Source organism: Chanodichthys erythropterus, chromosome 2 (genome assembly GCF_024489055.1).
Source record: "Chanodichthys erythropterus isolate Z2021 chromosome 2, ASM2448905v1, whole genome shotgun sequence".
Taxonomy (NCBI): Eukaryota; Metazoa; Chordata; class Actinopteri; order Cypriniformes; family Xenocyprididae; genus Chanodichthys; species Chanodichthys erythropterus.
This window is the reverse complement of record NC_090222.1, coordinates 27,750,727-27,763,275: the sequence shown is the minus strand read 5'-3', so window position 1 is coordinate 27,763,275 and position 12,549 is coordinate 27,750,727. Positions and strand designations below refer to the sequence as shown.

Genomic DNA, 12,549 nt, shown 5'->3' with positions numbered 1-12,549 from the left:
AAAAGGTATAAATTCAGCAGACTGACTTCTGTTCATCTGAGAGTTTATCAGCATCCCTCCTCCACCCCATATCCTCACTTATAGTTCTATCTACTTTTACCACACCGGGGGGAGTACTCTGGGTTCGGGCCAAAATTTCGAGCTCGGAGCCCTCTCCCCGGACAGCACGCCAAATACGCAAAACTTTACTCCATTTTATTATATGGACATGTGAACTCGTGAATAAATATTCCACGGTCAACTGTTAGTGGTATCATAACAAAGTGGAAGCAATTGGGAACAACAGCAACTCAGCCACTAAGTGGTAAGCCACGTAAAATCACAGAGTGTGGTCAGCGCATGCTGAGACGCACAGTACGCAGAAGTCACCAACTTTCTGCAGAGTCAATAGCTAGAGACCTCCAAACTTCGTGTGGCCTTCAGATTAGCTCAAGAACAGTGCGTAGAGAGCTTCATGGAATGGGTTTCCAAGGCCGAGCAGCTGCATCCAAGCCTTACATCACCAAGTGCAATGCAAAGCGTCAGATGCAGTGGTGTAAAGCACGCCACCACTGGACACTAGAGCAGTGGAGACGTGTTCTCTGGAGTGACCAATCACACTTCTCTGTCTGGCAATCCGATGGTGGAGGGGGGATTATGGTGTGGGGTTGTTTTTCAGGGGTTGGGCTTGGCCCCTTAGTACCAGTGAAAGGAACTCTTAATGCTTCAGCATACCAAGACATTTTGGACAATTTCATGCTCCCAACTTTGTGGAAACAGTTTGGGGATGGCCCCTTCCTGTTCCAACATGACTGCGCACCAGTGCACAAAGCAAGGTCCATAAAGACATGGATGAGTGAGTTTGGTGTGGAGGAACTTGACTGGCCTGCACAGAGTCCTGACCTCAACCTGATACAACACTTTTGGGATGAATTAGAGCGGAGACTGAGAGCCAGGCCTTCTCGCCAACATCACTGCCTGACCTCACAAATGCGCTTCTAGAAGAATGGTCAAACATTCTCATAAATGCACTCCTAAACCTTGTGGAAAGAGTTGAAGCTGTTATAGCTGCAAAGGGTGGGCCAACTCCATATTAAACCCTACGGATTAAGAATGGGATGTCAATAAAGTTCATGTGCACGTAAAGGCAATATAGTGTATGTGTATATATATATATATAGAGAGAGAGAGAGAGATTAATAGTTAGTAAAAACTCATCTCAGTGTTATTATTTATTATAAATAATATTAAAATAGGTGGAAAATGGACATACAAGCAGCACATATATTCTACTATGAAAATTATTGATTGATAATGTAATATGTTTTATGTTTAACAAAATAAAGTATTTTCAAGTATTCTGGATCCTATGCACACAGTGGTTTGGATTCACTGCATCAGCATATGACCAGAAGAAAAAACTCAAAGTATAAAATAACTTTATTTTAGAGGGTGAACTGGGCTATAAACAGACTTCCCCTCCTCCAGACTTTTTCTGTGCCTTTCTCTCATCTCACTTCCTATTCTAAGCACCTTTTCCTGCCATTCTATCACATCCCCTTGGCTCATACACACATTCAGCAGCCTGATGAAAAAGTGAAACCCCACTCAGCTTCCTGTTATACCACTGCTGCCGTTTCCTGCTTTTCTCCAATGTGCTAATAGGAACAGCTCACTTTATTGACCCCTCCTTCTCTCAGCCAATAAAAGCAGGTCTATCTGACCTCTTTCTGCACCAGCTATTCAGAACAGGTCTAACTGGCCTCTCTCTTTCCCTGCCAGTCAAAGCAAGTCGGGCATCTCTCATAGCAAACTCACTTTAAAAGGAAAGGTTGCATCTGTTTTGTCTATTTTTCTGGAAGTCTGAGCTAGCCTTAATTTTTTTTTCTATTCTAAATTTGTAGATGTGAAGAACAAAATGCGATCACACAGTAACAAGCACATACTTAATCTTAATCGTATCTGAAATTAGAGTAAATAATATTAAAACACTTTTGAGAAGAAAATAATAAACAAAAAAAAAAGTGATAATAAAAGTGGAGCCATTTTGTAAACTTTGCTGAAACCACATTTTTAGGAGACTTGCAGGCACGAGGTGGGTGAAGGTCAAGTTCACGCTTGAGAGTATTTGGACGTAGCCCAATTAGGCTGAGTAAAAATACTCTTTTTGCCATACTTGTAATATTCATTTGAATGACCTAAATATAGATTTAAATCAATATTTCATTCTACGGTATTCCTGAACAAGCAGTGCACCATAGCTACTGAATTTATACAGCCCCAGCAAAAATCACATTTTATCCAAGTTTTTCCCAAATAATGGCAGGAAACTCGCACGTTGTCCTTGTAACTGCATGAAACTTAAGAGTGATGCCTGGGAGTCCAGATTATGAGCAAATAACTCTTATGAACTGGTTCTTTTTAATGAATCAAAATCATGCAGAGAAACTATGTAGTCCGATTTAACAAACAAATGACTCATTTGAGCCCATTTTTTATTGCATCATTCAAAAAGACACAAACTTATCTGTAAAAAAAAAAAAAAAAAGCAATTGAACTGTACTCTGTTCAGCATGTTATTTTTAACATTTGTGGAGTCGCAGAAAAGGTTCATCAAAAGTTCCCGAGACTGACATCACAAGAGCATCACTGTCTTTCCCACATCTGCACTCATTTACCAAGCTGCACAACACACATATACACTTTTTTTTTTTTTTACAGGATCAAACCTCTAGGCTATTCACAAAAACTGAAGCCCACATTCAACCATCAGATACTGTTCCAGCATTGTTCAGGTTTCCTATACATAACCATAGGCGTCAATTTGTAGGCTACATGTTTATTATTATCAGATGGTTCTGGTAAATGCCTTCACTATGAACTCCTGGGAACAGACCGCAGTTCACTGGGAATGGGTGGATCACTTGTCTCTGAACAACCATGGGCAAGTCAAACTTATGTCTGAGGCAAAGATGAAAAAGAGGGTGTTTATGTGTGTTGGCCACAAAATGACTGGTAATTTCTATTTTTCAAATTTGTATACATTAATTTATGAAAAGATATAATGTATTGCAATGCACATTATGAATAGGGTGAATTCAGGTTGATTGGGACATTTTTTGCCATTGAGATGACTGGGAAAAAGTGTCCCAATTTACCCTACCTTTAAAGTAAATTGTTACCGAATATTTGACTTGGAAATAAAATTGTTGTTATTATTTTTATTTACTCTCTTTTATGTCATTTCAATCTCATGTGACCTTTCTTCTTTAAATTAGATATTTAGACTGTACTAGACACTTTTCCATACAATTACAATGAATGAGAAGTGAGATTTTCAAGCTTCAAAAGAAGAAAAAAATAAAAAAGTGGTGCATATGGCCTGTGAACTGTCTTCTGAAGTCATGGTGTGAGGAACATGAAAATCTATTTTTTCTTGATATCTGCCCTAGCTATTTCTGGCATGTTCATGAGAAAAGACTAATTTGTGAATGAATCATTCTTTTGAATCTTTTGATTATTTTAATACAACCAATCTGAATGATCTGTTCACTGATCCAGATATTAAAAGAGTGAAAAATGCCATTTTAGGACCACTTTTTTGATACTGTTTTGCTGCTTTTATGTCCTTTTTGAAGCTTGAATCCATCAGTCCCCATGGAGACTAATTGCATTAAATGAGCCTTTTGTGTTTTTCAGAAGAAACAAAGTCACAGTAAATCATTACAGAATTTCCTCCTCCTTTTTTTTTTTTTTTTTTTTTTTGGTGAACTATCCCTTTAACTACTCCATCCCTGTATACTCATATATGCTTCTCTTATTTCCCCTCTTTCCCTCTCTGCCTCAGCCGATCTGTTCTCTTTTTCCACTTTTTCCCTCTATTCTGTTATTGCCTTCTGCTCCACCCTGTCTTTTTCTCCCTTTCTTTATAAGCGTCTCTTTCTGTCTGAGGTAATGTCCCTGAGCACATGCAGTGTGCAGCGCAATGACCTCAGCAGCAGATGAATGCTGGGTGGGGTACTTCTACTGAGGCTAGCTGAGGGTGAAGCAAAAAAGTGAGTAAGGGAAGGGGAGAATGGGTGGAGGATGTTGTGCCAGATCTCATGGTTTGCCAGAGCCTTAACTGCTAATATAGGTATTATTATTAATAATTTCTAGAAATATTCTAATAAGTGTGATAATTTAATCGATTAATCCTTCATTTTTGCACAACTCCACTGACAAAATATTTATGTGTATCTTCAACTACAGTATTAGTTCTTGGTTAATGGAGTCACACATGATAAAATGAAACATGTGTGGTTAAGTGAGTCAGATTAATTGTCAAACTGATACAAGTGTTGATGATTCGCTAAAAAGAACTGGCTCATAAGAGTCAGAATTCACTGGTCACGCTGTTTATTTTATGAGTACCAACTCATAAGATTTATTCGCGCAGGAATTGAACATCACTTATCCCACCAGTATTTTTTATTTTTTTGGCTTACTAAAAGGTGTAATGTGTACATTTTAGTGGGATCTAGTGGTGAGAACCAACAGAACTCACCCCTCCCTTTCAGAGAAGCTATGGTGGCCGTTTGGCCGACACAAAGATGAATCGGCATCAGAGCTCGTCGGTTAGTCCGGCAATCTGATCTTTCTGATTGGCTGTTAAGCTACTGCCACCTGCTGGTACGGAAAAGCATTTCTGCTTACGCAGGTGCAGAACGGATGTGCTACTTGGCCGTCGGGTGTCGAGCGTCGGTTTGGTGTGTCAGGGCAACTTTGGACCCAGACTCTGCCGACGTGAGCCAAACCTGCAGTCTGCTTTTGTTGCCACTAGTTTGTCGGCATCAGCTTCATGTGTTCCAGGCTTGAGACAGCAGAGAGTACATTAGCCAGTCAAGCAATGAGGTTTTTAGGTTCTTACTTCTAACAAAGAACGGTCTCTGCTTCTAATAAACCAGACAACGACTACTGCTACTATTACAACTACTACAGGTGCTGGTCATATAATTAGAATATCATCATAAAGTTGATTTATTTCACTAATTCTATTCAAAAAGTGAAACTTGTATATTACATTCATTCATTACACACAGACTGATATATTTCAAATGTTTATTTCTTTTAATTTTGATGATTATAACTGACAACTAAGGAAAATCCCAAATTCAGTATCTCAGAAACTTAGAATATTGTGAAAAGGTTCAATATTGAAGACACCTGGTGCCACACTCTAATCAGCTAATTAACTCAAAACACCTGCAAAGGCCTTTAAATGGTCTCTCAGTCTAGTTCTGTAGGCTACACAATCATGGGGAAGACTGCTGACTTGACAGTTGTCCAAAAGACAACCATTGACACCTTGCACAAGGAGGGCAAGACACAAAAGGTCATTGCAAAAGAGGCTGGCTGTTCACAGAGCTCTGTGTCCAAGCAAATTAATAGAGAGGCGAAGGGAAGGAAAAGATGTGGTAGAAAAAAAGTGTAAAAGCAATAGGGATAACCGCACCCTGGAGAGGATTGTGAAACAAAACCCATTGAAAAAACGTGGGGGAGATTTACAAAGAGTGGACTGCAGCTGGAGTCAGTGCTTCAAGAACCACTACGCACAGACGTATGCAAGACATGGGTTTCAGCTGTCGCATTTCTTGTGTCAAGCCACTCTTGAACATCAGACTGCGTCAGAAGCGTCTCGCCTGGGCTAAAGACAAAAAGGACTGGACTGCTGCTGAGTGGTCCAAAGTTATGTTCTCTGATGAAAGTAAATTTTACATTTCCTTTGGAAATCAGGGTCCCAGAGTCTGGAGGAAGAGAGGAGAGGCACACAATCCATTTTGCTTGAGGTCCAGTGTAAAGTTTCCACAGTCAGTGATGGTTTGGGGTGCCATGTCATCTGCTGGTGTTGGTCCACTGTGTTTTCTGAAGTTTTAGAGCACTTCATGCTTCCTGCTGCTGACCAACTTTATGGAGATGCAGATTTCATTTTCCAAGAGGACTTGGCACCTGCACACAGTGCCAAAGCTACCAGTACCTGGTTTAAGGACCATGGTATCCCTGTTCTTAATTGGCCAGCAAACTCGCCCGACCTTAACCCCATAGAAAATCTATGGGGTATTGTGAAGAGGAAGATGCGATATGCCAGACCTAACAATGCAGAAGAGCTGAAGGCCACTATCAGAGCAAACTGGGCTCTCATAACACCTGAGCAGTGCCACAGACTGATCGACTCCATGCCACGCTGCATTGCTGCAGTAATTCAGGCAAAAGGACTAAACCCCAACTAAGTATTGAGTGCTGTACATGCCCATACTTTTCATGTTCATACTTTCAGTTGGCCAAGATTTCTAAAAATCCTTTCTTTGTATTGATCTTAAGTAATATTCTAATTTTCTGAGATACTGAATTTGGGATTTTCCTTAGTTGTCAGTTATAATAATCAAAATGAAAAGAAATAAACATTTGAAATATATCAGTCTGTGTGTAATGAATGAATATAATATACAAGTTTCACTTTTAGAATGGAATTAGTGAAATAAATCAACTTTTTGATGATATTCTAATTATATGACCAGCACCTGTACTTTGTGCATATTCAATGTAGTGACGATGCAAGCTGCCTCTAAAAACATGAACGATTTAGAAGAACAACATGACTAGATTGGCTCTGTAGAGCAGTTTGTCCGTTTAGGGCTGCTGTAGAAACATGGCGGCGCAAAATGGCGACTTGACATGGAGGGGGGACCTGCGGTGTATGTAGATAGAAATGGCTCATTCTAAGGTAATAAAAACATAATGGTTCATTATGTAAGGTCTTTATACACCACTGAAAACATAGTTATGTATATTATATTGCATTTCTGTCAATAGATCCTCCCAAATTTTACACATTACATCTTTAAAGAAAGAGCTGAAAGAAAGGGCTCATCTTTTTCACACTAAAAATTAGTGCAGTAAACACAATCAGAGTCACTTTCAATCATTTTGTATAATTACATTAAATGGACCTGGTTCCTAACCTTAGTAGCCACCATATTTAATTGTGTGTGAATGTAAATAAAGCTGTGTGGCATATGACTACATATAAACTGTATTAAAATGTACAATTAGAGATGGAATATCACACTGTATACGTTGTTAGATTGAAACAACACTCTCTCTAATTGCTGTACTAATATAGATGAGTTCCAGTTAGTGGGTGGTGGATGGTTTGAGGACACTGATTATAATCAACAGACTGTATTCATTGGTACACACGCACATAAAAATGCACACACACACCCAAGCCATCACCCGCCTTTCCTCTCCATGGCAAAACATGCTAAAAACAGACCATCTTTGCCTTGGTTTCTGTGATTCAGCCAGGCACAGAGGGGCTACTTTACTGTGTATGACAAAATAAATGAATCAGCTTGTAACCCAGAGAGCATTTCACATATCACACTGTTGAGAGAAGTGACAAAGAGAATTAAACAAATTATGTGAGAGTGAATGAGTAATTAAAGGTTAGGAGAGGGAGGTGGGTTTGGTGTCCGTATCTGTCCTGTCCTGGAGGAAGAATGTAGGTGTGTTGACATATTCAGTTGGAAACTTCCTGACATAAAGTATGATCTGAGAGGTGAGGAACTAGAGGCAACGTTATAGGGACGGACACTTCCTGTGCAGCTGAGAGCAACTGAAGTCATGTCCTGCTGAATTCCCCCACTCTTCAGTCCACACACACTCTTTTTATTACCAGTTCCAGTAAAAATGAATGTTATCCACACAGGCAGGAATTGTGGTATAATGTTAGTCAATTTAACATGCTATTTTAGAGTGATTAATTGTTTCTGTAATTAGACTGTGCCAAAACCCACCTGTAAAACATCACTCAGGCTTCTTCTAACTCCATCCACCACCGCAAATGGCCTTGTCTTCACTAGAGGCTTCAGCTCTCTTCTATGACTTGTGACTGTAGAAAGAGATAAACTTAAGTCCATAAAATTCCTATTTTTCTATGAAATGTCACCCACATGTGCAAATTTGAGTCCATTTTCCTGGTTAATTTAAATCGCTTTTCACATCTTAAGTATTTAATAACAAAAAAAATTATCCTGATATCCAATCTCAAATGAATATCTGCCTAGAGCAGTCAGTATTTGCACATCCATCGCAAAAATCTGAGATTGACTGTTAATGTTTTATTGTTCATCAGTCGGAAAAAATGTGAAAAGTGATTCCAACATGTTTGTCGTTATCGCAGCTGTGGTGTGGACTTTACTCTTCTCACATCATTACAATGATTATTAAAATTCATAGTTATAGGGTGCTTTCACACCTGCCTCATTTAGTTGAAAAACTCTGGAGCGTTTCACTTGAGACGTGAAAGCAATCTGACCCAACGAACCAAACGATTCACAGTCATCACCAAACAATGTAATTGCGCTTCTCCGTGCAAGAATGATGAAGCAGACGAAGCCCTGATTTCGGCTCTATCTGCATTATTACATTCGTATATGGTCTTCGTATATGGTCTTTACACAGAGAGAGCGCGTTTGCTGCAATATGAATAGTATGATTTGGGAATGCGGGAATGACTTGTATAGTGTTTGCGTGTGTCTCAACAGTTAAAAATAAAGCCACAATAAGCTCATGGAGCTAATTTGTCAATCATTTTGATGAATGATGCTGAGAAAACTCTGACCAATAAGAGTTGTACTTACATGTGACTTGCATAAACACATGTTAGTATGCTTTGAAATGTTGCCTTTCGAAAGTGAACCAAACCAAGAAGAAAATGCAACACTGTAACAAATATTGTTATATATATATATATATATATATATATGAAATTACAGCTTAGATGTTACTGATAATTTGAAAAGTCTGATTCAAAGTTGTTTACTGGAAATGAGTCAAAATGACAGGTTTAATTTGTTAAACTGAGAAAAGTATGGTTTTTGTCAATGCAACCCAAATACTTGGGTAATCACTGGTTATTCATTTGGCAAACAGTGCCAAAAAAAAGGCAAAACAAGGACAGAAAGTTGTTTTTCTCATTCCATCTGTTTTTCAGTGGTGTAACAATCCACTAATATTTTATGGAATTCATTATCTATCATTCAAATATACCACTTACAAAGATTTAAAGTTGTGTTGATGCGATTTTTGTGGGGTTTTTTTTTTTTTTTTTTTTTTTTTTTGGTAATAATGCATGCCCATTAGAATGTTTTTCCTCAAATGTACTTATATGCAGAGAATGAGCACACTGTGAGTGAGTAATAACCACTTTAAATGCTAGCTGTGTTGTGAGGGCAGCTGTTGTTTAATCTATGACTGACAGCTGTGCTGGAACATGCATGTACAGCACTGGTTTGCGGGGCCTCTAAACTGCATCAGAAGCATACGGTCAATCTGCCTCAAAGAACTACAAGCCAAAAATAACAAAACTTGCTGAGACAACATAGTTCTAGGACTCTCAACAAACTGTTCAAATTATTTGGAAACAAGTCCGAATTGGAAATCATGAAGGGAATGAGCGAGTATTTTGGATGTGAATGGCTTTTATAAAATGAGCTTCCTCTCCAGCAGCTCAGTTTGAAGATCAATTATTTTCAAGAATAAACAGTCCTATAGTCTGAGCAGTTTACAAACATTGAGCATTTGATTAGGTGGGTAAATGACAGTCTGCTGAGCTGACTCTTAAAGAACAGAGCCTGTAACTTATCTAGACTACCAAAAATAGCTGAGCTGTCTGCTGTGTTTTTCTAAACAGACTGTGATGGGTCAAATACTAGAGCATGGCACTAACAACACCAAATTCATGCACTTGATTCCCATTCAATGTAATGCATAAAATGTAAAATCACTTTGTGTAAAGGTATCTGTACTAAATGCATAAATGTAACTCTTCTTTTCATATTGAATAGGCTAAACTGGAAGACGCTAGAGTATACTAAAGTTAGTGTGAAGAACATCTAATAACTTAAAGATCCTTTTGTGTATAATGATATGATCAATTATAGGCCTAAAATTAAACTAACATAAAAAATCAAATCTGCATCACCATTTGAAATAGGGATTTTTGCCATGACGTTCATATTAGACTGTTATAGTGACATGTAAATAACTGGACTGATTGTAATGACACTCTCTGCTGTACAACATAAAACAGAGCGCAATCTGTGCATCACAAAAAGCTGTAAATGTACAACTGCTTTGAGGCAATATTTGATGCAACAAATTGATTCAATACAATATTTAAAGCGGAGAATTTCATACCATTGTGAGAGGAGTGAGCTATTCGCGCGTCCTGCTGCAGTGTGAAACTGCTGTGATCCCTGTTTAGGGTCAGAGTAAGGGACCCCCTGAACATCATGAGCGGGGTGCCTTCACACAGAAGAAGAGTGACGAGAGTTCGCCAAAAACATCTAAACAACTGATGATGGTGCTTCATGGTCCAGTGACGCACTGATTTGTCTCTTTGAATACAAGAGGAGTAGCGGATCGGCACAGTTCTTAAAAACAGCACGCTAATCACGTTAGGATGGCCAGCAGCCAGAGGATCCGTCACACGTGAACGCGCACCTGGCCATTCACCTGCAGTCCCTTCTGAACGCGTGTTCCCGGCCCAGTGTGGGTTCTGTCAGGGGCAAGCGACATCCTGCTGAAAACATCAGTTCTGTCCCAGCAATAGTAATGGCTTCTCTATTTCGCTAGTTTCGTTTTGAGATCAGCGGAATCGGCTGTAATGATAACCTTGTAGAATAGGCTTTCTCTATGAGAGGGATCGCAGTGCGCAGTCCGTCCGCTCGCCCGTGTTGAACTGAGGCAGTATAATCGCATTTCTCAGTGTGGCCAACCAGATAGGATTTCCTCTTTCGCCTTAACTCTTTGCTGTCCGGTCGGGTTCACATCCTTGCCAGGGTGATTATACGCATAGGTTCTTCAACAGCTGGAATAATGAAAGATCCCACTAAAGGGCGTTGGCAGCCTACTATTAACCATAGCGGCTAAAGCAGGGGGTGGGGGTAATAAAGGAAGTCAAAGCAGGATTGGGAAGGGCTGAAAATATGTTAGACCATTTATTCCATTTACATTTTGAGTTAAAAAAAAAAAAAAAATAACCGCAAAAGTTAATTGCAAGATGTCAGAGAGCACCAAATGCTCGCGAAGAAAAAAATGAAGTAACCATAGAAACAGTATGCCGCTAGAGCCCTGTCTGTTAAAGGTGCCATAGAGTTGAAAATTGGCATAGTTGAATAACAAGAGTTCAGTACATGGAAATGACATACAGTGAGTCTCAAACACCATTGTTTCCTCCTTCTTATGTAAATATCATGTTTAAAAGACCTAAGAACAGGCGAATTTCAACATAACACCGACTGTGACGCAACAGCCGGGATCATTAATATGTACGCTCCCAATATTTGCATATGCCAGCCCATGTTCAACGTACGTCTGGATCTGCACAGCCGAGTCATCAGACTTTATGCAGGTAAGCAAGCAAGGACAATAGCGAAAAATGGCAGATGGAGCAATAATAACTGACATGGTCCATGATATCATGATATTTTTAGTGATATTTGTAAATTGTCTTTCTAAATGTTTCGTTAACATGTTGCTAATGCACTGTTAAATGTGGTTAAAGTTACCATCGTTTCTTACTGTATTCACGGAGATCAGAGTCATGTTGTTATTTTCAAACACTTGCAGTCTGTATAATTCATAAACACAACTTCATTATAAATCTCTCCAACAGTGTGTAATGTTAGCTCTAGCTCCGTTAGCCGCAGCCTAGCTACTATCAAACTCATTCAGAATCAAACGTAAACATCCAAATAAATAACATACTTACATAATCGGGTATGCTGCATGACGAACACTTTGTAAAGATCCATTTTGAGGGTTATATTAGCTGTGTGAACTTTATGCAATGTATTATAGAGTTGCGAGCTTGGGGCGGGGAGCACGAGCATTTAAAGGGGAAGCACGCTGAATCGGCACATATTTAATGATGCCCCAAAATAAGCAGTTAAAAAAATGAATAAAAAAAATCTATGGGGTATTTTGAGGTGAAACGTCAGACACATTCAGGGGACACCTTAGACTTATATTATATATCTTGTGAAAAAGCGTTCTAGGGCACCTTTAAGACCATGGTTAAGACCTATCGGTAAGAGTATTTGAACAATACACATGAACCCCACTATATTTAGTCAAAACTAAAAAAAAAAACTAATTAAAAGATTAACATACTTCAAGATGACGTTAGGCCTTTTGCTCCGCCGAAAAGTCCATTGCGCAAGAAGAATAGTACGAAAATTACTGACATATATTAATTTAACAAGTTGACAGCTGAGTCCTAAATCACATACTGAGTATATTTGATAAAGAGCTTACTTCACTACCATTAGAAGTATATTTGTGTAAAAAAAAATTGTTTATACTCATCATGCTTAATGCTTTTCACATTCTATATAGTAAAGGAAGTAGCCAATGTAGTTTCAGATGCAGGGGAGACCATAAAAGTAATTTCTGGGTAAAATAAATGTGATTTAACCAATTCCAGTTGTTTACACTTAAGCAAAGCCACTTTAATTGTCCAGA

General features: G+C 38.9%; 1 protein-coding gene across 7 annotated transcripts in view; it reads right to left on the bottom strand.

Annotated features, from left to right (window-relative positions):
• adam15 (ADAM metallopeptidase domain 15) overlaps window positions 1–10,937 on the bottom strand; it is a 42,659-nt gene extending 31,722 nt beyond the window's left edge. For 6 of the 7 annotated variants that reach the window (XM_067407903.1, XM_067407926.1, XM_067407911.1 and 3 more), the window contains exons 1-2: window positions 10,222–10,937; window positions 7,818–7,912 (exon numbers count right to left, since the gene is read on the bottom strand). In XM_067407903.1, coding sequence (XP_067264004.1) covers window positions 7,818–7,912; window positions 10,222–10,396 — 270 coding nt within the window. In that variant the 5' untranslated portion in view covers window positions 10,397–10,937. The remainder of the gene's footprint in view (window positions 1–7,817; window positions 7,913–10,221) is intronic. The other variant, XM_067407950.1, reaches the window with a different exon arrangement.
• Window positions 10,938–12,549: the final 1,612 nt, after the last annotated feature.